The sequence below is a fragment of the Macrosteles quadrilineatus genome, unplaced genomic scaffold (genome assembly GCF_028750875.1).
Source record: "Macrosteles quadrilineatus isolate MER2022 unplaced genomic scaffold, UCM_ALF_1.0 Scaffold_3__2_contigs__length_128488019, whole genome shotgun sequence".
NCBI lineage: Eukaryota > Metazoa > Arthropoda > Insecta > Hemiptera > Cicadellidae > Macrosteles > Macrosteles quadrilineatus.
Genome location: NW_026542596.1, coordinates 42,154,777 through 42,181,922, shown reverse-complemented (window position 1 = coordinate 42,181,922; position 27,146 = coordinate 42,154,777). Strand labels below are relative to the sequence as shown.

Here is a 27,146-nt window from a genome sequence, read left to right as displayed (position 1 = left end):
TAGCTAAAAATGTACCTCCAAAAAATAAACTAGACTCTTATTGTAAAGAGCATGACATATTCTACATGAATAATCCCGATACTGCTGCTCGGAACAAAGCAGACATGAGATTAGCAGACTTAGCTTGGACTAGAGTAACGGCCAAGGATGCAAATCTTGCTGAAAGAGCAGCTGCTTATGCCGTGACAAATTTGATGAAGGCAAAAGCAAAGATGGGAATGGGATTAAAATTTAATAAAAAAGATGGACAACTACCAGCTGTTAGAGGCCGCAAAAGACGTGCCTCACTTCAGGGGAGTGTACCTAAAAAGCGAGCTAAAAAATCTAACACCAAGAGTAAAAGAGTGCGGAATAGTTAATTTAGATAGCTCATCTGGCACACATTGGACAGCATATCGTAAAAATAAAGATATTGTAATTTATTTTGACCCATTTGGAATCCAACCTCCAAAAGAAGTAATTAAATATTTTGAGGGATATAAAATCTACTATACAACCGATCAAATACAAGATTTAAATAGTTCTATTTGTGGAATTTTATGTTTATCATTCATAAAAAATATTTCTTTATAAAAATGGATTCATTTACTATAACATTTTCGGGTACAGAGCCAGAGCTAAAGTCAGTATTCTTTCCTCCCATAGAATTAAATGATGATTATGTTATTGGATTGGTAGATTTTCAAAGTTATAATTCAATATTTAATGTTAAAAAACCACTAAATACTTTAACATATTACAAAGTAGAGAAAATGACATTACCAAAAGGAGATATCTCAGTTGATGATTTAAACCGGTTATTAAATGGAAAACTTAAAGTTATAGTAGGTAAAAATGGAGAAGCATTAATTAATACTAAATCCAAACTTTTATTCAAAGGGCTTATTCCAAAATTAAATCAACTTAAAGGAAAAAAGTTAACCATTAGTGAAGGTGATGATGTTTTCTATTATGACCACAATGCTCCAGTTACAATAGAAATTTCTGAAGGAACATATGAGGTGGTTGAGCTTGCAAAGGAAATTCAAAAGCAAGTCCCAGACTTTTTCCTTACAGCTAATAATAAAACTATGAAAGCGACACTACTTTCTAGCCACGTGTTTGATTTTACAAAACCATGTTTAGGGTCTATTTTATTAGGATTTAAAGGTGTTTCTACTCCTGGTGTTCAGTTTGAATCTACAAATAAAATAAACATTAATAATGTAAATGTGATTAGAGTAAAATGTAATATTGCAAACGGGTCCTATTTAAATGGCAACAAATCACACACCATACATAGCTTTTATCCAGAAGCTCCTCCTGGCTACAAAATTATTGAAGTTCCAAGAAATATTATATATTTTCCTGTAAATAAGAGAAGTTTAGATGTTGTCAGTATTACATTTGCCGATCAACATGACAAGGCAATTGACTTTAACGGAGAAGAAACTACAATTACTTGTCATATAAAAAAGATATGAGAATTTATAAGAATTTATCTATAAGTGTACAAAATGCTAGGTTCCTAAAGTCAATAGGACTAAAGTTAAAATTTTCTATTAATAAAAATGGAAGATTTTCTAGACGTTACAGGGAAATCCCAATTCGACGATAGTGTGGTTAAAATTACAAATCACTCCTATGTTCCCCACAACACTTTAGCAATAAATAATTCTGATGAAATTCGAATATGTATTAATAATCAAGATTTGCTAACTCTCCCGTGTAGGAGTTATCTGTATATTAAGGGAGAAATTGAAAATCATGAAAAAGGTCATTTTATAAATAATGCATTTGCGTTCTTATTTGATGAAATTAGATACGAAGTTGCAGGTAAAGAAATAGACATTGTAAGAAACCCAGGAATTTCTAGTCTTATGAAAATATTGAGCTCTTACAATAAAACTACTAAATTGTCAAATGTAGCATTTGATTCTGACACAAATTTAAAAGAGTTCCATAAAGGTGGCAAGTTTAGTACATGTTTGCCATTAGAGCTGTTAATGGGTGTATTTGAGGATTTTAATAAGGTATTAGTAAATGTCAAACAAGAATTGGTGTTGAAAAGATCCAAAAATGATTTGAATTGTATATTAACAACCACTAGTGCTCCAGCCAGTGGCACTGCTGATACGATTCCCAAAATTACACTTAACTCTATTCAATGGGTCATGCCACATGTGATACCATCAGATGGAGAGAAGTTACAATTACAAAAGATGTTATTGCAAAATAAAAATTTGCAAATTGCATTTAGAAGTTTAGAGCTGCATGAACTTCCATCATATCCCAATACCACAAGACATACATGGTCAGTAAAGACATCTTCAAGTTTGGAGAAGCCTAGGTATATTATATTTGGTTTCCAAACAGCTAGGGACAATAGTGCACGAAAAAGAACTGATGAATTTGATCACTGTAAATTAAAAAATCTCAAAGTATTTCTAAACTCTGAATATTATCCTTATAGTGATTTAAATCTTGACTTTGAAAATGGAGATGTCTCTAAAGCTTATGAGATGTTTATGAGGTTTAGAGAGACTTACTATAATACTATCCCAGATCCTATGATTAGTAGGGCTGAGTTTATGAAGAAATATCCACTAATTATAATAGACTGTTCTAGACAGAATGAAACAGTGAAGGAAGGAATTGTTGATATTAAATTAGAGATTGAAACTGCAGACAATGTACCAGCAAATACATCTGCATATTGTTTGATAATACATGATAAAGTGTTTGAGTACAATCCTTTGTCAAATGAGATAAATAAAATGTAAATAAAAGATGAAAAACATTCAACAAGAATTGGTTGACTCTGCAAATCAAATACGAGAGAAATATAGAGCTTTAAAACGTGGCAAGTTTCTAGAGGCTGAAGAGAGGTTCCAAACATTCCAACCTTTAATAGAGCCATTACAAGAATTAAAGAAAATCACATCAGAGAGGCCTCGAATGGAGATACTCCCAATGACTCCATCTAGAATATCAATGATACCAAGATTACAACCATTACAACCATTACAACCATCCACCCCACAGAAATTAGATTTTGGTCTTTTAGCATAGACTATTTAGGAAATTACCTCAGTAAAAGTAGTATGACAGACACTACATATGGTATTAGACGAGAAGCAAATAAATTTTTTATTGGAAATAAGGAAGTTGATATTGGTAATGATGATGTTACAGTTGCAAATAAAACCTACAAGGGGACAAAAGGTTTATGGGAATTGTTAACGTTAAAAGAACCTGAGAACTATACTCAGGCTGATTTGCAAAATTATAAAGAGATTTTGGAAGCTACAAATGGACATTTAAAGAGTTACAAAGATGGTGCACCAATTTCAAGTAATAGACATACTAAATATCTTAATATAATTAAACCTCTATTTAAATCTGTTGGTGAAGGTTTGAGACAAGTGACTGGTAATAAAATAGACTATATTTATTGGGATGATCCTAATGAGCTTGTAGATAGGTTAAGACTTCTTTGGCTAAGTCGCCAAGCCGGTAACTCAGGAGTGGATAATGAAATAGATTCCATTATTGAGGAATTGAGAGAAAGTGGAATTATTTATTAAATAAAAATATGTTTATAGATAAATTTTATCGTTTATATAATCCATATAATAAGCCTGCAGAACCCAGGGCGGCAACCATGAGTAGTGAACCTACTTTAAATTTACAAGATGATAGTTGGAATTGTTTAAACCGTAAAATTGGTAATGTTAAAGATGGGGAGTTTGTAGATGATGTATCAACTTTAGGACAGACATTAACTAGAAAAGGTGATGTCTTTTTACAAGGTAAAACTAAATATGAGTTTTTAGAATCTAAGAATAAAAAGTGGAATGCTAAAAAACAGAAAATTACTAATGTGGAAAAGGGTGAAAGTTTAGATGATGTGCCCACTTTACAACAGACTTTAATACGAACAGATGGTGGTACATTTGTACAAGACAATAAAAATTATGAATTTTTAGAATCGGAGAATGGTGTTTGGAATGCTAAGAAACGGAAAATTACTAATGTAGAAAAGGGTGAAAGTTTAGATGATGTGCCCACTTTACAACAGACTTTAATACGAAAAGAAGATGGTAAATTTATACAAGATGATAATAATTATGAATTTTTAGAATCAGAGAATGGTGTTTGGAATGCTAAGAAACAGAAACTTAGCAATTTGATAGAAGGTACAGATAGTAAAGATGCTGTGAATGTTTCACAAGTTCCAAAAATGGAAGCAGGCTATTGGAGTTTTTATAATAAAAGGTTAGTACGTGTTAAACCTGCCATTGATGAAACTGACTGTGTTATAAAAGAACAGACTATAACTTTTGATAAAAAAGAAAAATGTTGGGATGCCAAAAAACAATTTATAAGAAATCTACCAGAGGGGGAACATTCGGATGATATTTGTCTAATGTCACAAGCTATGCATTACGATGGATCAAAATTTGTATATGGAGAAAAAATTTTTAATTTGATGGAATATAATCCTGATTTATTAGTTGCTGACCCCACATCTTTGAGTGGATTTAAGTATATAGATAATAGACCATATATACCAGAAAACTATGTATTTAAAAGAATGGAAGATAATCTATTGATTGGGGCTAATGGTGATGTATTTAGAGTTACAGGAAAGGATGATGTTATAAAAAATGAATGAAATTGCATACGAACTTCATAAGCCTGCAAGAAAGAATTTCATTAGAAGGTCTTTTAAAGTATTGGGTATAAACGAAACTGTACAAATAGATTTAATTGATATGCAAAACTATGCTAGAGAAAATTCTGGCAATAAATATATTTTAACTTTAATAGATACATTTTCTAAAAAAGCTTATGCTGCTCCACTAAAGAATAAGACAGGGTTGGTGGTTACAGAAGCCATTAAAACCATTCTACCAAAGGGGGTTAAAAACATTCAATCCGACAATGGAAAAGAATTTTTTAATCAATATTTTAGCAAACTAATGAAAAAATTAAATATTAATCACTATCACACATTTTCTACAACTAAGGCTGCAATTGTGGAGAGGTTTCAGAGAACTTTAAAGAATTGGTTATATAGAGAATTTAGTGCTCAGGGGAGTTATAAATGGTTGGATTTACTTCCAAAGTTAATTCGAAAATATAATAATAAAGTGCATAGATCTATAGGAATGAAGCCTAACCAAGTGAATATTAAGAACAGTAAATATGTGCATGAGAGGTTGCATGAAAGGACTTCTAAAGTAGTGCAAGTTAAAAAGCCAAGATATAAGGTAGGTGATAGCGTAAGGATTTCCAAGTATAAACATGTTTTTAGTAAAGGTTATACTCCGAATTGGACAGGGGAACTATTTACAATAGTAGAAGTTAAGAATACAAAGCCTGTGACTTATATCTTGAAAGATGAAAATGGTAATATAATCAGAGGAGGCTTCTATACAGAGGAGTTGTTAAAGACCAAGTATAAAGACATGTATTTAGTAGAAAAGGTAATTAGGAGGAAGGGTGATTTATTGTATGTCAAATGGCTTGGGTTCCCAAGTAGCCAGAACTCATGGATTTCCACAAAGGATGTCCAAGGGAGCATGCCCGCGACCAGGAGCGCGCCCACGCCATGAGCCGAGTTCGCACATACATGAAATATAATATATCAACTGGAAAGGGGAATGGTAGATGTACTAGCAATTGTGCATGGGGCAGAGGGGAGTGGTGAGGGGGTGAGGGGGGGGGGTTGGCCCAAAAACCTCGAACCACAAAAAACGGCCGCGACAACCTATACTACTATACATATACACATACATGGGTCAATAAATGATTTTTTTTTTATTTTTGCTTAATATCGAATATATTTATGGGGAATAACTAAGAAATAAGGTTTGACAATTTTTATAGGGATTTGCAGGCAAAGATCAGGATTTTAGATTTGGTGGCCAAAAATAATCCCCATAAGAATAACATGGGAAAAACGTGTCTAAAGTGAGGTAAAACCGGCAGTTCTCCACTACTAGTTGCTCAAATAGATGTGAACAGCAGCCTTGTCAATTTCAGCTCTTCCAATTTTCAAACTTGCTAAAAGGTTATAACAGCGTATTGGAACTGTTTCAGGGGGTTCCATGGTCCATTTCGGTTTTATCAGCTGATTCCAACAACTGCTCTAAATACATAGTCAAGTATTCTTCATCCAATGGTTTATAATTAATTTTCTGATTTATACTTTGACTCTGAATTTTTACTCTGTTACTTTTATTTTATACTCTGATATACGCATTTTGATATATAGCTACCAATAGCTACTGATATATGCAGCTTTGTATATACTTTATCTTACGTTATCTGGTCCACTCAATCTATTCGTTTCCATAAGGGTTTAAATTTTCAAATGCCACATAATAGGCAAAACTACTCGGAATAGTGTTGCGTTGTGAAGAACGCTACTTAAAAACGCCTAATAAGGTACCTATTCACAGCGTTCCTGAACAAGGAGTGGCATCACATTTCATTAAAACCATTTTGAATCACTTTCAGGTCATAATATATTTTTCCAAGACAAAAAAAATTAAACCAATCTCTTTTCACACAAATAACTCTTATGTACCTTCTTCGACCTGGTACCATAAATTACACAAGTTGTGAATTAACTTTAAATACAATATACTTGCACTAATTCTTCTGCAAAAAGATTCTAAACAAAACTTATCAAAATCTTATCGTAAAACTAAAACCAATGCGCTTTACCATTGAAATTCAGCATCGACTAATGTAAAAAAAAACGGGTAATCTACCAGGAACCATTAATGGGTGACAGCCTTTTGGGAGAGGTAGTACTAAATAATAAAGTGAAGTGTTATATTTGTTGGAAACATTACATTTCCTGTTAACATAATCAGTTTTTTCAGTACGATTTTACCCGTTCCAGAGTGTCCAAAGTGGTTGGGTCTATCCTGTGAATAGTAGGTGATTCTGTGAAGCAGTAGAACTCGTCTCCGAAAGGGTACACTGAGATCATCCCGTTGTCTGATAATCCTTCGCCAGGATCGAACAACGCAGAGACCCTTAAGTGGGCAGAACAAAAAAATACTAAAATAGTGTAGCCTACACGTTTATTTAGTTGTTATCTAAATTAATAGCTACGCATTATAGTTTCGGCTCTTACATTACAAATATATATGTATATATTTAGAACTAAGCAAAATTTTACATTATAAGTGTGGGAACCGTTGGTGGCAGTTAGATTAATGCATCTGCAATACTAAAAGGCTATGGGAAGGGAGGAAAACAGGTTTACGTTGTAGGAAGTGGGGAAGGAAGTGGTAAAGGTGAGAAGTTCTGAGTGTAGGAACAGTTTGTGGCAGTCAGATTAATGTGCATGCAATACTAAAATGCTGAGGGAAGGGAGGGAAACAGTTCCACGTAGGAAGTGGCAATGGAAGTGGTAAAGGCAAGCGTGCGGAGTGTGGGAACCGTTTATGGCATTTAGATTCATTAGTTAGATAAACATATATTGGATTTTTGATCAATTTTAGGTGATATTATAGCGCTATCGTTAGTATGTGTTATATATCATCATTATAAGCCATACGATATTTTTAAGAAGACTCCTTTACACCGTACTGTGGCAATTAGGTTAAGTGAGATTAGTTCAGTTTGGTTTAGTTTAGTTTATTTTAGGCGTCATAAGAAATAAGGAAATAGGCTTCATTTAACCAAAATACGTTATGTACAGGAACAATGGATTTACCTCCTATCGATAACTGTTGGAAATCCATTACGTATTTTACCAATGAATTTAGTTAATTAATGGACGAGAAGTTAGGATTGTTGTTGACTGAGATTTGGTTTATTTGCCCATACAAATAACATTGTGTTCACCAGTGACACTGGTAAGATGTAGGATATGTTGCGCCCACGCCGTGTTGTCACTCATCCCGTTACGCGCAGAATAAGCGTACTACATACTAGTTTTATGTTAACGTCGTCCCATGGAGCCGCGATTAAAACAGCAGCACACAATTAGTCACGTAATTGTCTATATCCCTGCTCGATCGTGTTTTCCACAAAATAACATATCCTTAAACCCACTCAATGTGGCAAAATCATCAGTTTAAAATTTCCACAATTCGGAAGACGTTTTTACTTTTGTCTTTTGTAGTAAGGAAGTTCTCATCAGTTAACAAGTAAAATAATATTATGACTTATATTATACAACTAACAGAGTACCCGTCCTTCGTACGGGGTTGGCATATAAGTATAAAATTCTTATTGCAGTTATACTCAAGCTTTGCGTTTGCAATGGGGGAGGACAAATTTGAAGAAAATTGTTTAGCCTACTGTAATAAAATTTAAGGTATACTATAGTATTACACATCTACCATGGCCATAGTGTTCTACCACTTCATCTAAACAACAGATACGGATAAATTATTAACAATTCACAAAATATTACAAATTATTCATGAAAATAAAAACATAAACATAACTGTAAACAGTCCTACTTTGGCAGTTCTCATTGCATGTAACAGTTTTTTGTTGCTGCTTAGTTCAAATAGTCAATGGTTCAAATTGTATTCATAAAAGCAAAAAGAATTATAATGCTACACCCAGTTGGTAAATCTTATAACTCTTAATGCTTTTGCATTTCATAGAACCACCTTTTTTAGTTAAAACAGCTGACAAAATTATTTAATCCCCTTTAATTATGAATACTCATAAGGTTAACATGGGGAACTACAGAGCCACTGGGGCGGAGCCCGAAAGGATAATTAAGATACGAATATGCCTATACTTTAATTAATCAGGAATGTGAGCTATCCTCACACCAAATTTCAGCCCAATCCGTCCAGTAGTTATGCGTGATTGAACTTCAAACAAACAAACAAATAAACAAATAAACAAACAAACAAACAAACAAACTTTCACATTTATAATATTAGTCAGATTAATTACTGGTGTTTTAAATTATTACTCGGCCTATAGTACAACTTTGAACTGCCAAAAACTTGTTTTAACTTATCTTTAAAGCTAAGAATGTATACAAAACAAAATTATAAATATACGCTTTTACTATTACGTATTTGTACATAAGATAGAAATGAAATTATCTGATATATTACGAAGGTAGTCATTCAGTCAAATAACAGTATCTATACTTTTCAGTCCAGTGACTAGCCTCAGTGTAATTCTTTATTTTTAATATATCAACGTTTCATACATGAATGGAGTCAGACAAGCATTATCTCAATCTTTGATTGTTTTCTTTGTCTGCTCTAAACTGTCTGTTCAACGCAAATGGGTAAATTTTTTATTCTTGTTCCTAAATGGATGAATCATATAAACTTATGATATGATTTTGGTATATAAATTTAGGTAGGATTCTTATTACTTATCATCAACACTTTTTTCACGCCCCTTACAGCACTTAATTATTTCCAAGAACCAAGACTGCAGTTACATACCTCTAGGTCACAATACAGAGTCAATTTAGAATATTTATCTCTTCACTATAAAACTCGTCAAAGATAATTAATTCGTGTCCAGAGTTCAGATCAGTAAAAATAAGTATGGGAATAGTAAAAAAAGGTTTTCCTACAGTTACCTAACAATGTACATGTTCTCTCACTGATTTGAGAAAGCAAAGTGGCCAATTCACTCATCAGTGAGACAATGTTAACATTGTCTCACTCTAAATACTTTGTCTCACTCCAGATTTGCAACGTGAAGGCACGAAATAGTGAGCGCATAACATGCAGACAAGGTTGTATGCGCGCGAAATACGTTGGCAGCACTGGCTGTAAATCAGCTGGTCAGCTGTTGTACTGTTGTATTTGTCACTTCACATTAAATGTTATATTAAAAGTTCACTTCTGTGTAAAAATAGGTTATGTTTCTTCACCAATTTATTTGTTTTATGGTAACTGTAGGAAAAGTATAATGTGCATCTCGAGTTCAAAGTACAATTGCCTCACTCGAGAAACCATTCCTCACTCGCCTACGGCTCGTGAGTAAGGATTTCTCTCGAGTGAGTCAATTGCTCACTTTTCTCACTAGTTGCACAAATAACTATTGTAACACCCTGTAAAACAATCATTAAGTTGTCACTTAAGGGCTACATGAGTCAAAAATTCGCCTACCTCTTGAAGATAGTTTGGCACGGATCCGGTACCGCCTTGGTACCAAACTCGTTGACCACGATACGGTTGGCGGCGTGGTTCTTGATGTAGGTGTTGGACTTGAGGAAGCGGCACTGATAGGTCACTTCTCCGTTTTTTATAGCAAACCTAAAAAAATGTAATTGCTTTTATATTATTGCACCCTTTTCTACCCTTTTCTTATGATGTTTTAAGAGGTTGGCTGCCTCTTTCAAACTTGCATTTGACCGTACAATTTGGCTGCGGACCTGTGTGTGGAACGTATCCAGCAATACTATGAGTGAACATGTACGGTACTAGTAGGGTGAAGTGTATTGATAAAAATAGTGGCAGGGGCCAGGATCTAAACCTACGACATCCGTTTCTTTTGCGCCAGAAGTCCGAGGCGCTACCGACTAAGCCTCACGAGTGAAACACTAATAACAATTATTGTAAATATACTGGAAATGAATTACTCTTTAGTGTTTACAATAGCATTTATGCAATCATGGTTATACCAACTGCCACTGAAGCTGCAAAGAGTGAAGCCAAATTCTGAGTGACTAGACATACACTGTAACCTCTGTCTACCTGAGGACTGGCAAATTGTTTAGAAGGTAAGGATACAGGTTGCATCATACATACTATCAATTAAAAGAGTCCTACCTATGTAGAAGTGCAGAGGAGTCGAAGAGATGCTGGAACGTCATGTCACCAACCCTCATGTTTCCTGGACCATTCCTGAGAAGAGTTCCCTTCAGCCAAACCGGGATCATGCCTGTCCAACATCATGTCTATAAATATGGCTGAGTAGGTAAGTGAGTACTGTATAGGCATCTAGTAAGAAGGTTGTTGGTTGAACACTGAGAAAAGTAGCTTGGTAAGTTTGAAACTGACCCAGCTGCCCTTAATCGTGGGGCTTTTCATGGTCTGGATAAAAAAAACAGCTGGTATTAGTCAGTAACATTCACATTCGGTTAAACTACGCAGAATTGTGCCCCTGTCTCAATGCAATTGTGTGAGTAATTATAAACACCTGACAACCCTCCAGCACTGTAAACATTGATTTTTAACTGTCTACCTTGTATGCATGCTATTAATTACGTTGCTGAGTTTCATTTTACTTTCTCCCCATATACATGAAATGGAGAAGTACTGTTTTCGTTCAAATGTTCTAATTTGAGTTTTGGATGGAAATATCCGTTTTGGGTCCCCTAAACCCAACAGAAGTGGATATTGAAGTGGAGTCTGCGTGTGTGTGTGCACAAGTGGCACGATTTAGATGAAATTTGGTATGTAGGTATTAATTCATTGTAACTCCAGGCTTTTTCATTTGTATGACATTTTTTACGGTGATTTTCCCATATAATCCATAAAAAAATCAAATTTTCTCAAAAACGGTTCTAACAAATTTAATTGAAATTTGAAATGAAATGAAAAATGAAATGAAAAACGTCTTTATTTAGCCAGCGTTATTCAAAGAACAGTTCTTTGGTTTTCAATACAACTGTTGTCAAACTAAACGTAATTGGTCAGCTTATACTAGACTTATTGCAACAATACATTTTAGATCATTTGGTATGTTATACGTTTGGTATGTCGGTATGTTATCAACTCTAAACGAATCGGTACAACCTCAATTGATGTATAATTACGGTTCAAAGGTTTTTGTAATTTATGTGATTTTCCCACAAAAACCCATAAAATAATGTGAAATCTGATTTTAACAAAAACAGCTTGACCAATTTTAAATTAAAATTAGTAAGTTATGGTCCTCATCACTTAAAAAAAGATTTCCAGCTGCATTAGATAAAAAGCTAAATAAATAGCGGAGTTAGTTGACTCATCTGTGTGGAGTTAAACCGTCTCGTAAGTAAACTTTATTAAAGGAGTTTTAATAAGGTGAGTTGAATAATCTAACGTTCATTGTCAAAACTAATAATTAATTCAAAACATCTTTATCCGTCAACACCAATCTGTGTTTTCCCGGGAACAATTGAAAAACATTTAATTGTTTTAGTATGACACGTGTAAAGCTTTTGATTCTTTTAAACGTATTGTCTTTTAAACGTATTCCAGACATGTGTCATAAGCAAATCCCCACATCAACATAGTATTCTAGTATTTCATGGAAAATCTAACAACCCTTGTGTCAAAACAATGCTCTCGTTGCCTTGAAACTCGTCGTGTTCTTGTTTTGTGTGGTTTATACAATTCTTTTTTGTTGTCACTTCCATTCAAAATCACGATGTATTCATGGCTGGAGGGCAGAATCAGAATGATGCTTCAAATAAATAATTTTCCTAAAATCTTTTCGCAGGGGTTTTTCCTCCACAGTTGTATGTGAAAATAACGGTGATCGTGTCAATTGTTGAATTTCCTTCATATGCTAAAATATTCTCCTGCCCATCCGACATCATACACTAATTCAGGAATAATTCTAATATTCAGCTCCAATGACGTCAATGACAAAAACTTTGAATCTTTTTTTTAATATAGAAGTATTACAAAAAAAATGTGGTGTTTAGCTGCATGCACTATTCACTGAGGGAAACTAGGTATTCATTGACATAACCACAGTATCCAAAAGCATTCACATGTTAACGGGTCTTAACAGGAGAATACAATTGTTTTGTTTCCACATCGGTTGGATAATTTACAAGAACATGTACGTACACTGTACAAAGTTCATAAAACCATAATAACACACCCTCGATGAGAATATGTGTAAATGTAAGTACCAGTTGTTTCTAACCATACAATATACACTATGCAAATTTTAACTTTATTTTCACTTTGTCTACTAACGTTAGAACTGTTATTATTTCCTTGGAATCAAATCCACCATTTCATTTTTTACTGGCTACCACTTAAATTTAATATCATTCTACCTAAATTTAAATAAAAATCAAACTATTTTTATCTCACTGTATGTCATGAGTCGGAAAATGTTCAGATAAAATATCTTAAAGTCAAACACAAATATAACATTACGGTACCTTTAGAAAAAAAAATGTTTATCGTATTAGAATATCAACAGAAAACTACGTTACCAATGTTCGAAATAAATTACACTCAAGATGGTTCAAAAATATTTTTATCCAAGCCATATAAATTATGAGTTTTGTTTCAAATATAAATAGAATATAAAAGGCCCAATCAAATGTTTATGTATTGTAACACTATAAATACTCTAGTTTTACACAACCATTACGAAAACCATTACGATTTTAGGTCAATTTGTTAGCTTTTTACCAAATGAATTTTAATCCAACCACATACGAGTTGTGTAGTAATTAAACGCCAGGCTTGTCTTGCAATAAAATATCAGGGATGAAATTTTACAAATCATTAAAATATGCAATTAATTGATGTAACCTCATTTATTTATATGGGTTCTGTTATTGGAATGCTGAATAGTAATTGCTGATTATTTAAAATAGATCGGGTTTCACATTATTTTAACGAGGACATGATTTAAAGTTTGAGTCTTGTTGAAAAGTCTTAACATCAGTGGAACATGGTACTCCATGATATTTTTTGAAATAGCTTACATTGAAGTAGTATTCCTGTACTATCCTACCTGTGGTCTCTCCACGGATAGGTTCTATGATCTCCTTTTCGCAACTTCTTAACCAGATGGAATTGTCACAGTTAGGGTACAGAACCTAGAAAACAAGTTGTTTTCATAATATTATGATGCTAAATATGTCATACCATTGGCGTCATACTTTTTAATAATTCTTTTATCTTACCAAATGACTTAAGTCACTTATACTAAGTAGTTCGCTCGTTTAATATCTGACAGTTTTTTACCCTTTTGTTACTACCAAGTAGTATACAAAGGGGCTTCTCGATTGTGTTGAGTTATTACAGCTGTTCAGTATTCATTAAAAGCAGACCAGATGATCATTGTGACAGAGTGAGAGAGGGAGTAGATTACACAATCCATATGGTAGCAACAATTCGACAATAAAAATTAATAAAATGTAAACATGCCTTTTTTCCAACTGCATTATTACCTTCATCGTATTTGTTGTTTTGCGTAGCTGTGTTCATTCTTTTCGCCTGTTATTTTGTTTTACTAAATTAACTCTTTTTTTTTGTGCATGTCTAACCTATTAACCCCTAAAATTTGGATGTAGATTGCGTATGTGTGTAGATGTGTATAGATTGATAATTTTATAAATAGGTAGATTTTTACTTTAACAACAGTGCATTGTTTCTCCTAGCTCACATTTACTAAACAACGGTTGTTTTGACCAGTTTTTCTTTTCTTTTTAGTTTTCTTGAGATTCCTGTATACATCCTGGTCTGCTTCCTCCGTTACAGTAAACTAAAAATCTTAATATCCATATGAAAACCGATGAGGAGAAGAGAAGATACGGCAAATAAGTTGCAAAGGCATCAAAAGTACAAATGTTACAAAAGATCAAAGGCATCCAAAGCACAACTAATCACAGAATAGTTCAGACTAATGTCAGATCTTATTTACTGTTGTAGGCATGTGGAGAAGGCAGGTCTTTACCCTTACCTCTAAGGCTATCTATACCAATTCTTTTAGTTATGCTTGATAACAAATTGGTGTATCTAAAAAACGGTAATTTACATCAGCGCTCTCTTTCGGTAGATCATTTTGACTACATTTTTATTCTAACGCCCCAATTTCAACATGGGAGAAGAATGTCTACTTGTACTCATATTTTGTTTACCTCTCCGTTGCGCATCCTCCGCCTGAAAAGTTCTCGGTCCTGGGCCACGGCGTTGTCCAGGGTGGCTCGGATACTCTCCACGGTGACCGCTGGGCAGCGCTCCTCCTGGGAGTCTTCCACATCCTCCCCAGAATCCTCCATTTCTTCCACACACTCTGGACTGTAGTACCTGGTAATGGAGCGATGGATGAGAATTTCATCACAACTTATTGTAAAAAAAAAAAATGATTTTCAAGTTGCAATTCTTCCTACAGTCAAGTAGCAATTTCCCCTACAATCAAGTAGCAATTCGCCCTACAGTCAAGTGGAAGTTCTAGCAATTTCCCCTACAGTCAAGTAGCAATTCCCCCTACAGTGAAATAGCAATTCCCCCCACAGTCTAGTAGCAATTCTCCCTACAGTCAAGTAGCAATTCCCCCCACAGTCAAGTAGCAATTCTCCGTACAGTCAAGTAGCTATTCCCCAACAGTCAAGAAGCAATTTTCCCCACAGTCAAGTAGCAATTCTCCCTACAGTCAAGTAGCAATTCATCTTCCAGTAATTCCAGCCATCTATTCATTGCGAGTCACATGCCACTTCAAATAATGTCACGCTCGTTCGACCTGTGTTAGAGTGTAAAAGGGTGAAAAAGAAAGACTGCCAAGGTGCTATACCTGTATACTGACGAATATACGTTTAGAATACCCCACCGCAGCAAACCTGCAGACTAAGCGAAGTTCTATTTACCTAACTGGATTTCTACAAAAATATTCCTTTAAAATTGTCAGATTCTATCCATTCATCTGAACCATCCATACATTCATCCATTCATCCGTCCACCCATCCATCCATTCACTAATCCATCTATTTATAATTATCTGCTACGAGCCTACCACATAATAATCATTTCACCAATTCTATCGTGTAAAAATGTTTAACTCCCTATACTTGTTACGTTGAACTATGTTTTGATTAGATTTAAGAATGCACTTGATTCTTAAACAGAGCCGAAGACCGACGCCGACGCTGTATCAAATGCTCGTATTTCATCAGCACAATCCAACGTTTTGATATAGTTTCAGTATGTAATAGGACGTTGCACAATTTTTATTTCAGCCGTGGTTTTTTGATACGGATGAAACGGGAGCATTTTATTGACTGTATTTGTCACAAACAAGAAAGTAAAAGAAACATGTGTTTGCTGTTACTCGTATTATCCTATACTCGTATATGAGCAATGTTTGCTTGTATGTATGCTTGTATGCTTGCCTGCACAAAAATCTCGAAAACGGCTTCGACAATTTTCTTCAAATGTTTTAATAATTACTTTCTGACCTAAAACGTGTTTAATCCAGTTAAAACTGCCAACAAAAATCTAATTACGTAAAAAAATTAAATTGAAAGTCAAAACTTTTTAACATTGGCCTTATAGCTAAGTAACCATGTTGGTTGAAGAACAAAATAACAAGTAGGCCTAAAAGGCACACAAAAAACTTGTAAGTTGTAACATGTGTTCATAATAAGCCATCCACCCACAGTATACTAGCAAATTACAAAATACAGTACAAAAGGAAAAACATCAGTTGTTACTATTGAGCAAAGATTACATTGAAGATAACTCGATATATGTGAAAATAGTCCGATCAAAGTTCCGATCAAATTCTGATTATTTAACTTGGCTCTCTCCTACCAAAACTTAATCCCCAAAGTAATCAGCTGTTTTAATTTAAGCAAAATGTCAAAACAATGTTTATGCAAGTAGAGGCCATTATAAACGAGCGACCTATCATCAACTTTAAAATTAATGAATGTCTTGAGGATTGTCAGGTTGAAATTCCCATCATAATAAATTTAAATTCCACTGAAAATTTAATAATGAAAGCCAAAATTAGTTGTAAATAAAACGTGAGTTTCCTTTGTATTGCTTTTACAATCGAAATAAACTACACCGAGCCATGGCTCGGTCCCCATGTACTTAGATTTAAGTAGCCATTCCTCTTCAGTGTTGTGGAAGTTAAAAATTTCTCCTAAATAGTCCACACAGGAAAATACCGCATAGACATTTAATAGAACAAATTTCTTATACGGTCTGTAATTTTATGTAACATGTTTTAACTTATCTGTTTTTAAATAAATTAAAACTAAATATCAATTCTATAGCAGCTTACTTGGCTTTAATAAATGTTTTTTTATACAAATAATTTTCCTAAACTTTTTTACAAATATTTTAAGTAAAAGCTGCATTTGTTGTATCTCTTAATGAGTCCATCGTGTTACAAAAACACGGGTCCTAGTAAAGTATTAAGGAAGGAAAAATTGGTAAAATAAGAGGAATACTCTACAGTATATTCTATTTTATATATTTAAGAAATCGTTCGTTAAGCTTGCTTGTTTTCTCTTTGACGTGTGATGACTTTAATCGTTGGTTCATCTCTACTGCACAAACTTTTGAAATTATATCGGAAAAGGGTGATATTTTTCTCTTCTTCCTCTCTTGAAATACAAAGGATAGAGCCTATTTTTTGCTGAATAACATGAAAAATAACACATCTAATAGCGTCTTCTTAGCAAGTTTTCTTCATTAGAATTATTAATTAGAACAACTGTATGTTTATCATTATAAATTTCATAAAATTACATTGATAATAATTAGATATACTATATAACACGATTCAACCTTGGGCCTAATGAGTGGTACATGTAAGGAATAGATTTTATAGTTATATCAAAACAATATGTCTCAAAATTAGTCTCTGTGATTTTGATATATCTCTTTTGGGCGCGAGAACGTGGTGAATTTAATGTTTAATGAACAAGGCTTCATCCTGTAGAACTGGCTTTAAATCCAGCCATTCACCAATATTGCTTTTAGTATTGTAGTAATTTAATGATGGAGTGATTGATTTTTCTATAATTTTAGTTACACTAGTGAGAAAAATATGATTATTTTCAGCAAGGTCGATTGCCTGTGTAGGCTAAATTTTACATCTGCTTACATAAAAGTGCATACAGTATATCAAAGTACTATACAATAATGTCGACAATGTCTTCTTAAATCTATCGTAAATATCACTACCATCTTTTTACATACCTCCTGATGGATTCTGGAGATCCCATTGGGGTGAAATAGCAACTGCTGCACTTAGATATTCTCCCAACATCAACATTTTCACTAGGGACATGTTCTGGTTCTTCTTGAAAAGTCTCTTCGACAAAATCATCTTGAGCCGGGATCTTCTCACACTCAACAAATTTTGGTTTCGTTACGGGAGGATTTTTAGCTTCCGATCTCACTTTTTCACTCCTTCTTTTGAACAAGTATTTCTGCGCTTTTCTCCTTACAGTTGACAGCCTTCTGAAAATGCTCCCGATCCTCTTTGTGTTTTCTCGGTTTTTCTCGTTTTCTTTTTCTTCAGAGTTTGGATTTTCCTTGATCGTCGTTGTTTGTGACACCAAAACACATCCTCCTGATCCGTCATTTAGTGGAATAATTTTATTCCGCTTGAATGTAATGCTCGTCGCTCTTTTCAACGGGTTCTTTTCCTTCTTTCCTTTTCCTTTTGGTTCTCTCTTTTTATTCTTCGCATTGTGTTCGTTAACTGAGTTTTTCCTCTTGGGCTTTCTTTCAGTCTGACGGTTTGCGAAACTCTTCCCGAAGAAACTGAGGATGTATTTACGTTCTTGGTTGCTGTCGTGGCCCTCCTGGTAGCAGTCGCACTCCCTCGCTGATTGGGTGTGCTTCACCTTGCGTCTGACGGGGGTTCCTCGCGGCGGGCCCGGGGGGATGTTGGGGGTGTCCGAAGGGAAGGTTTTACGTCGCGTAAACCACATCGCGCCTTGGGGTTGACTGAATATTTCCCCTCGATGGTGTAATAATCCAGTTACAGACACGTGAGTTAGTCCTCACGTGTGTTGCTTAACGCCCCCCCCCCTTAAATACCCCCTAACCCCCTCCCCCAATCGCTGGACATTGACCACAACACCTTTGGATAAACACGGCTTGTGGTGAACTTGAATGGTTTAGTTGCACCTGTTGGTGTTTCAAAATAGAACAATGGATTGATTATTATTTTACTTATATTGAAACATTTTTATTCGGATTGCAATTCCTTATGGTACATCATTTTCTTCTATTGACAGCCTTGGATGTGTTGACCAGGCATATAGATTGAATATTTTAACAATTTTATTCATAAGTTATAAAATGGTATACATCGAATTGTGCTAAAGTGCCTATATCCAAATCAACTGTCCCCTAGTGGGTTGCCAATCTCTCTGTTATTTGTGATTGATTTTTAATTTATGGAACGTAGCTACAATCTACTTATAGCTGCTAATAACCTCGTCTCTTTAGGATAATGTCCTCAAAGAAAAATGTTGAAAATAACAGTGAAACCATTGGGTTGAAGCACATGAAAAACATATTTAATACCTACTTCTAAAACGACAAAAAGTTGTCATAGTTGTCATTTTGTCAAAGGTTTCCCAAGTCATTTTTTTGTGTAGTAACTACATAAAATATATTGTATACTTGATACATATGCCTATTTATAATACTTACTGCTTAATAGTTCAGAGATCCCAATAATTTACATAATCGACCTTTTAATATAATTTTTTTTTTATATCTTTTCATTATTTAAATACTCGCATTTATTATTCAAAACAACATCATACAATTTAAAGACACTATAATTGTTTAAAAAATGCACAATTACAATTTCGTTTAGGTTGCACAATTAGGTTCGTTTGAAAAATGAAACAAATATATAAATGATCGAGTGAAGTTTGTTGATAGTCAGAAACAAAGTTCTGAATTGACCTAGGGATTGGATGAATGTAGGTAAAAACCTTGAAGTGATTCTTTGCAAGGTCGAGTAAGGCTTCCTCCCCCTCTTCTCCAATAAGTTGATGGTCAAGGGGGTGGGAGGGGGTGGTCGGAGAAGGGGTAGTTTTACTTCTCCCTTGGGTCATTGAAGGGTTCATGGTTATATAATACCACTGCTCGATCCTTTTACATACAAAAACACAGCCAGTCTAGAGTTAACATTGTATTGTTTTCTTACAATCAGTGGTAGATTTGTCATATTGTGTGTTGTATTGACTCATATCTGTCCTATTGTTTTGACTTAGAATTAAAATTCCTTTAAAGTTATCTGTAATAAATACCTCTACGTTAAACCTCCGGACAGGGCAAAGATTTGCTGTATCCAGTATTTATCTAAACAGGTTCATAATTAAACTCAATGTTTAAACACAACCACCACTGGTTAGCTGTTTTGATATACTGAAAAATTTTTGATTGATTAGGTTTCATAAGTTTCAAAGTTAAAAAAAATTATTTCCTTAGCTTTATGATGATATTTAAACAAAAAAACCGTTATCCTAAAAATCAATCAGTATTTTCAATGTGAATTCAAAAAAGTTTAAATATATGGTCTACATTAGACATTTCATAGATTTTTAGTTATAAAAGAACCTCACCTACTACATTTTTAGTGTAGGTTGAACAACAATTTCTCTGATTTTATTATGTTATAGACATGAGATAAAGTGGCCACGCATCAAAAAATGTTATGCCTCTTTGAGAATTTAGAAAATATGGTTTTCAAATCACAGCTGGTAAATTTATTTCAATAATTATTATGTTAATTACATACAACGGTTTGATCATATTCAATTTATAGATTCACTAGGGGCTTGTAGGGGCAAAAGCCCCTAAAAAACCAAAATACATAAATTTTTTATCAACCTTCATTGGTCATTTATAAATAAACACTGATTTTCTAGCATTATAATATAGTTTACAACACAAAATGTATACATTATATTATATACAGTAGATACATTTACATTTAAATGGTGGTTTGTAGGGACAATAGCCTCTAAAACAGTAAACTTTTTTATTTTGAAAATAATAAACATAAAAAACAATTAAAATTTGGTTAAAGTTTTATTTACATGAATAGAAATCACTACTTACTTATTGCATTTGATAATTGGTCAGAACCTCTGGATAAACTATGTTTTTTGTATATGAATTGTTTTCTGTATTGTTCTGTTCTCTTGTATTTGCCATATATACTCTGATTCCATCTGATGACTTGACTCTGCTAAATTCAAAGGCTATGAGTACACAGATTTTCAGAAATACAACTAATACAAATCTGTGGCACAGCTGTTTTAATTTCAAAAGATGTAAACAGATTAAACCCCATGTTGTTTTAATGGGAAAAGTTTTATTCTGTTGCGAATTTATGGTAAAAAAAAAGAAAAATGAATAGTTTTCCCTCAAAATTCATGTCAAGACCTTTAAAATAAGACCCCTCCCATCCTTCTACGGCCATCCAGTCACTCACAATTTCTTTACAAAAATTTGACTTACGGAATTATATATATAGATAGCTAACTATCCAATAAGAAAAAATGCAGAACGAAGAAAGAAATTTGTTTTATGTGGGATTTAAATATGAGGAAAATGAGCCTAACAAAATGTAAACTGTCAAAATAATAAATTCTAACAAAACCAATTCTATATTAAAATATTTTGTGTAAAATACAGAAAAGTCACCTTTCTCAATTATGTGTACAATTAACGTAAAAAGATGAAAATAATTGCAGTTAAAAAACTTGCGTTTCCTTTCAAATTACTAGGTTAACTTCATGTTTAAGTCTACAACTTGGTGTATCTGTGTATCATATACCAAGGAAAATCCAATTACTTTTATAAGCTTGTATTGCATGCGACTGTGTATATGCAATGATACAAGTCTCTTTCATATGAGAAAGTAGGCTACGGTACTGTAGACAATTTAATTTTGTAAGTAGAGAATTCCCACCCTGGCAAAATCTTATTATGTTTTCATTTTCAGTAAATAATGAAAAAATAAGGGAAACATTATGTAAATTATGATTATTCTTTGTATATATGTCTTATTGTTACATGATAATATATGTATTAACCCATCAACCATAATTGCAAATGCTAAATGCTAATGAAACATACTATTAAAACACAGAATCTCTTCTTTACATTTTTAACAAATTACATTACAATATTTTACTCAAATTCCCTAAAACGTCAATAAAACATACTATGATAATACAAAAATCCTATCACAACACACAACCCAACATAAGTCGTTTCCTTCTTTTCATTTTATTACAAATAGCATTACAATATTTTACTTGAATTCGCTGAAACATCACCAACTACAGATAACCCCATTTTCGTATGGATCTATACAAAATTGTATAATGGCCATCTGTTTTGATGTAGTAAACTTGAAACAGTTCAGATAATTGACACCATAATTCAGCACAAACTCTGAAATTTTAAAAGCCTGTAGGACGAAGGGCTTTCCCGATACATCATCCAAAGCTTTAATTTGATACCCGATATGCCTAAAAAAATAAATATTTAGGGGTCGATTTGCTGCACACAAAAATCCAACAAATTATTTTAATAATATCCAGATTGCAAATTTTTGTTCTATAATAAAAACTCAATTCAGCTGTTATATTTGTACAAATATATATTTTTCAGAAATTTAACAAATTGTGGGGAAAAGAGTATACTAGTAATTGTGAGTAAAAGTAAGTAAAAATCAACGAAAGAAATATGAGCCTGAAGTAGTGTTTCTCATGTCACCATTAGTGTAAAGAATTGCTTTCCTCTGTCGTCTAAACTGAGACCTGAGCCAGTGCAAGTAATGCACTTATTTCAACTAGGTTTTACCAGACTAACATTGTTTGCAAGAATGTTATTTATGTAAATCGTTTGATACTCAAACTCTTTGGGTACCTCCTAACCTTCTTACATTCTTCTGTTTTAGGAACTTGTTATCTTTATGTATAATGTTTATAGGTCCTCATATTGGGAGTTTTTATAGTTATTTGTAAACCCACTGTCGACTACCAATCAGAAAGTGATAAAATCTAATGTTTTTAATAAAGGAAAAATAGTTTAAAATACAGATTTGTTTACAATTGAAAACTGACATTGCATTTTTAATATCACATTTTATGAAGTTTAAGAGAGAAATATGAATAAAAAGGTTCCCACTTTTTTAGGAAACAGGTGCCTAATAGTAGTTTACGCAACGATTGCGTTAAGTTAGTCTTTACGACACGAGTAGAAGACTTAAAAACTTCTACGAGTGTCGTAAAGGCTCGCGAGTTGCGTACACTACTTTACCTATGACCGTTTTTTAATTACTAACAATCTGGGTTTTAATTACTAACAATCACTACTCATAACTTCCTAGAGAGGTTATGTTTTCGTTTATTGTCATTGCCACTGAAAAGGATGCAATGACTTGTTGTATAATCAGCTGATTTCATGTAATTACGTGTTTGTAAAACTATAAATAATGCGTTACTTTTTCAGGGAAAAGGTTCTGCTAGCAGAATTCTTACCATAAATACCGTATCAGGTACAATTAGGGAAATATTGCATATTTTTTGGACAACTGAATAATATAGTGAAACAGTTAATTTACAGTTAGATTTCACCATCGAATATGTGGTCCACAACGAGTTGGGTGAAAAACTGGTTAAGAGGTTTTCAAAATAAACCAGAAGCACATTTTCAATTTATCAATTTAACCTTATTTTGTTTCTCCATTTAATGAATTGCTGGTATGTAATTTCATACCTTTGTTTCGATGTTGGTGGCCAAATATTAGCAGAAACAGTTTGTGCTCTTATTTCCATCTCGTCAACTTCACTTTCACTTACTGACATTTTTAAATCAGTTTAATCTACCATCCTTTAACTTCCACGAATTTAGGTTAAGAATACGCGAGTATCAACAGGAACAAGTCGGATCAACAATTAATTAAAATTGTCAACTGATCAGCTGATCAGCTGATGAGAAAAACTATGCTGTTATGAAATGAAACTAGTTATTATGAAAGTAAACCGCTGTTAAGTGAAACTTTTTAATTCTAAGAACTGAACTAAAATTGCTACTTTAAAAAACGGTGCCTTGAAGAGTGCCTTAAAGACTTCTACGAGTGTCGTTAACACTATTTATGTGAGTTGCGTACACTAACCGCTACTGATAACTTATAAAAGAGGTTATGTTTTCGTTTATAGCCTCTCATTGTCACTGACAGTGACGTATTGAAACATTTTATCAAACACTAATTGCACCAATCAACAATTAAATTGGCCTAAACAGCTGATTAGTTGAATTTCGAATCAATACAATTTTACTTTTCCTCTATCAATCCTTGAACCTCATTGGTCCGTTACCAGTGTTGTTATGAGTAAAACTATGCTGTTATGAAAGTAAACAATGCTGTTATAGCTACGCGCGCACTACGGCGGCACGGCACGGACGGGCGGTACGGCACGGACGGCATTTTTTAAGAGGGGGTGCGCGCACTAGGGCGGCACGGCACGGACGGACGGGACGGGACATCCGCACATCCGCAATTTAGGACAGTTGACAGTCTGCGAGCTAAAAATTCTGAGTAAAGGTGGATGTAGATACAGTGGTGATAGTAGGTTTAATTTTAGCAGAGGAAGAGGAGACAAGTAGGCGCAAGCAAAGATTTTAGATACACCACATAAACAGAAAAATACTAAGTTTTGGAGAGATCCACACCTTGTTTCCTGATCTTGTAGAAGGATTATGTGTAAAACTTACCTGATTGTTTCATAATAGATCATATTTCTGCCCATAAATTGTCACGCCGGACGTTATTAAAATATTCCAGATGTCGCATGTTGTACAGTTTCGGGTATTTCTCAACGATAAAAATCAACCTACTAACATCTATGTTTACAACACACGAAAACGCTACTACAGTAGAACCTCTTTAATCCGAACCCCCGTAATCCGAACGTCCACTAATCCGAACCCCTCATTGCTGTACTCTATACACAGTACAGCAGTTCTTTATTGTATACTGTATTTAATTTACAGTACGTTTTATTCACTATGTTTAACTACTGTATTAAATAAACACTGTATTTTACTTTATAAAACATTTTTTCACTTTCCCAAAAATAATGTTGATCAATTTTAGCCATGTTTTAGCTATTGTTATGTAAAAACAACAATATGTTCTGTAATCCGAACTATTCAATAGTCCGAACTACCCCTGGTCCCAATTAGTTCGGATTAAAGAGGTTCTACTGTACTTTGACAGAGATCAGTTGAGAATGGCGGATGTCCCGTGCCGCCCGCCCGGTCGGTGTGCAGTGCTCCCGGTCGGTACGGGCGGTACGGGCGTCACGGCAGCTCGGAAATGTCCTGGAGTTCTGTCTCCCGGACTTTTTAACAAACGGCGGAAGCTGCCGAACGTCCGTTGCCGGCCGTACCGCCGTAGTGGGCGCACTCATATGACATTCAATGTTATTAACTTTTAAAAATTGCCGTGCCGCCCGCCCGTCCGTGCCGTGCCGCCGTAGTGCGCGCGCAGCTTTAGAGATACTTTTCAATTCTAACAACTGTACTGAAACGACTACTTTAAAAAACTGTCGTAGGTAATTAGTAGTTTACGCCACACTACATTATTTTGACGAACTTCCCACGCAAGGATTTAGTCCAGAAAACAGGTGTTTGCCGCCAGCTTATTCAAATAGGGTTTCATTGCGTAATACTGTTCTGCAATGAGTTTTACCGGACACCAATCAGCTGATTATACTGTATTTGCGTGGCAATGATTTGGTTATAAACAAAAACATAACCTCTCTTAGAGGTTGTGACTAGTGATGTTTAGTCCTTTAGTTGGTGGAAATATATAAGGATTTGTACGAATTAAGTAGTATGGTGTAAACTATCGTACGTAACTCGTCCAAAATGTGTGTACCGAACTCGTATGGTAATCCCGTACCACACTCGACCGGTAAACACTTTTTTTCAGGACTAGTAACGTAATATACTATTACGCAACGATTGCGTTATTACGTCTGCTTCATTCCATCATTTTAATATGTTTTACATTTTAATCATCTGTTGCAGAGTTATAGAGTAAACATTGTAATAATTCGTTTCAATTGATTAGTTTTGTAGGCCCTACTGCTCAGGACTGCACTATGCACTATCCCCAGACTATAGAACCAATATTGTCTGTGGCACTATGCACTATATTCTTTGACGACTCAAATGCATTGCCATTTCCATAACCCTCATTAAATTACCAATAACAATAGGACAAATTCATTTAGATGAAACGTCTGTATAAGCCCATATTCTGAAATAGAAGTCTGAATTTGTGATTTGTTTTTATTAATAACTTTTACATAGGGTTTTCTATCCCACACTGGACTGAAGAGGAGTACCAAATATTATTTAAAAAATTATTTAATTAATATAAGTTACTTTAAAATAATGTATAAAACCTACTACAGTATCTCCCTGATTTTTTTACCTAAATTGGTGATATTTTTTCATCAATAATTAGAAGTGTAGTATATAACGTTTTTTAACACTAACTTCATTCGACCCTGTATATCTACCTCATTTGTGAAAAACTTCTCTATGACTAATAATCAATATTATGGAATCAATAATCGTTGTTGAATCAATAACAAATATCGTGGAATCACTAATCAATAGCATGAAAGACCTACCTGAGTATATACAACACTGGACACTGACTTGCACAGGTCGACTGAGCTTGTCCTTTGTAACAGCCTCTACTCGTTAGCTTAGTGAGTTCCCTTTATTGTCAAATCTGCTTTACATCCTCTCTGCACTTGCCTAACATTTGTTCAGCCTTTTCTGTTTGAATAACAAACGTTTTGTAGTTTCTTTTTTAGATTAAAAACTTGGAATTGTTTTCCATAATTGTAAAATAAGTCTTTGTAAATTATTTTACACGTTATATTAGTGAACACCAACAGATTCGACGGATGTAGTATGATGGGTCAGTTATAAGTAAAATCAAACAGCAGTTAATTTTTTTTGTGTTTACATTTCTCTATCTATATTGGAATCTTTACGTTTTTAGTAAAATACAGTACAATAGTAAAATCCTAGTCTTGTTACTATCTGAAGTCTTTTGTTAGCATTATTAATTAATATCTCTATAAGAAATGGCATATGGGTTTAGAACGACACCCCTTAGCTTGGTGCAGTAACCATCAGATTTGAAGGTAAGCAATATAAGCAATCAAAGAGAAAGACCCAGATATTTAGATCCAATAATAAAGCAGATCTAGGTTGTATAGAATAAACTATATCATCAAACTGACACATACTTTCTCCCATTGGCTTGTCAAAACCCTTTAGAATGGGGAAGATGTGGGAGTGACTATAATATTTTATGGGCAGGCTAAAATCACAAACATATCAATTACTTTCAAACCGTAATACAATAAAGGGGCCATACAA

The 27,146-nt window shown here is 34.0% G+C and overlaps 1 protein-coding gene across 2 annotated transcripts in view; it reads right to left on the bottom strand.

Annotated features, from left to right (window-relative positions):
- The window catches only part of LOC128990989 (carotenoid isomerooxygenase-like), a 36,913-nt gene extending 10,504 nt beyond the window's left edge, over positions 1–26,409 (bottom strand). The window contains exons 1-6 of one of the 2 annotated variants that reach the window (XM_054413680.1): positions 26,384–26,409; positions 14,819–14,987; positions 13,690–13,774; positions 10,773–10,884; positions 10,110–10,256; positions 6,890–7,034 (exon numbers count right to left, since the gene is read on the bottom strand). In XM_054413680.1, coding sequence (XP_054269655.1) covers positions 6,890–7,034; positions 10,110–10,256; positions 10,773–10,884; positions 13,690–13,774; positions 14,819–14,959 — 630 coding nt within the window. In that variant the 5' untranslated portion in view covers positions 14,960–14,987; positions 26,384–26,409. Of the gene's footprint in view, positions 1–6,889; positions 7,035–10,109; positions 10,257–10,772; positions 10,885–13,689; positions 13,775–14,818; positions 14,988–17,888; positions 18,641–26,383 lie in introns of those variants that run through there. The other variant, XM_054413679.1, reaches the window with a different exon arrangement.
- Positions 26,410–27,146: the final 737 nt, after the last annotated feature.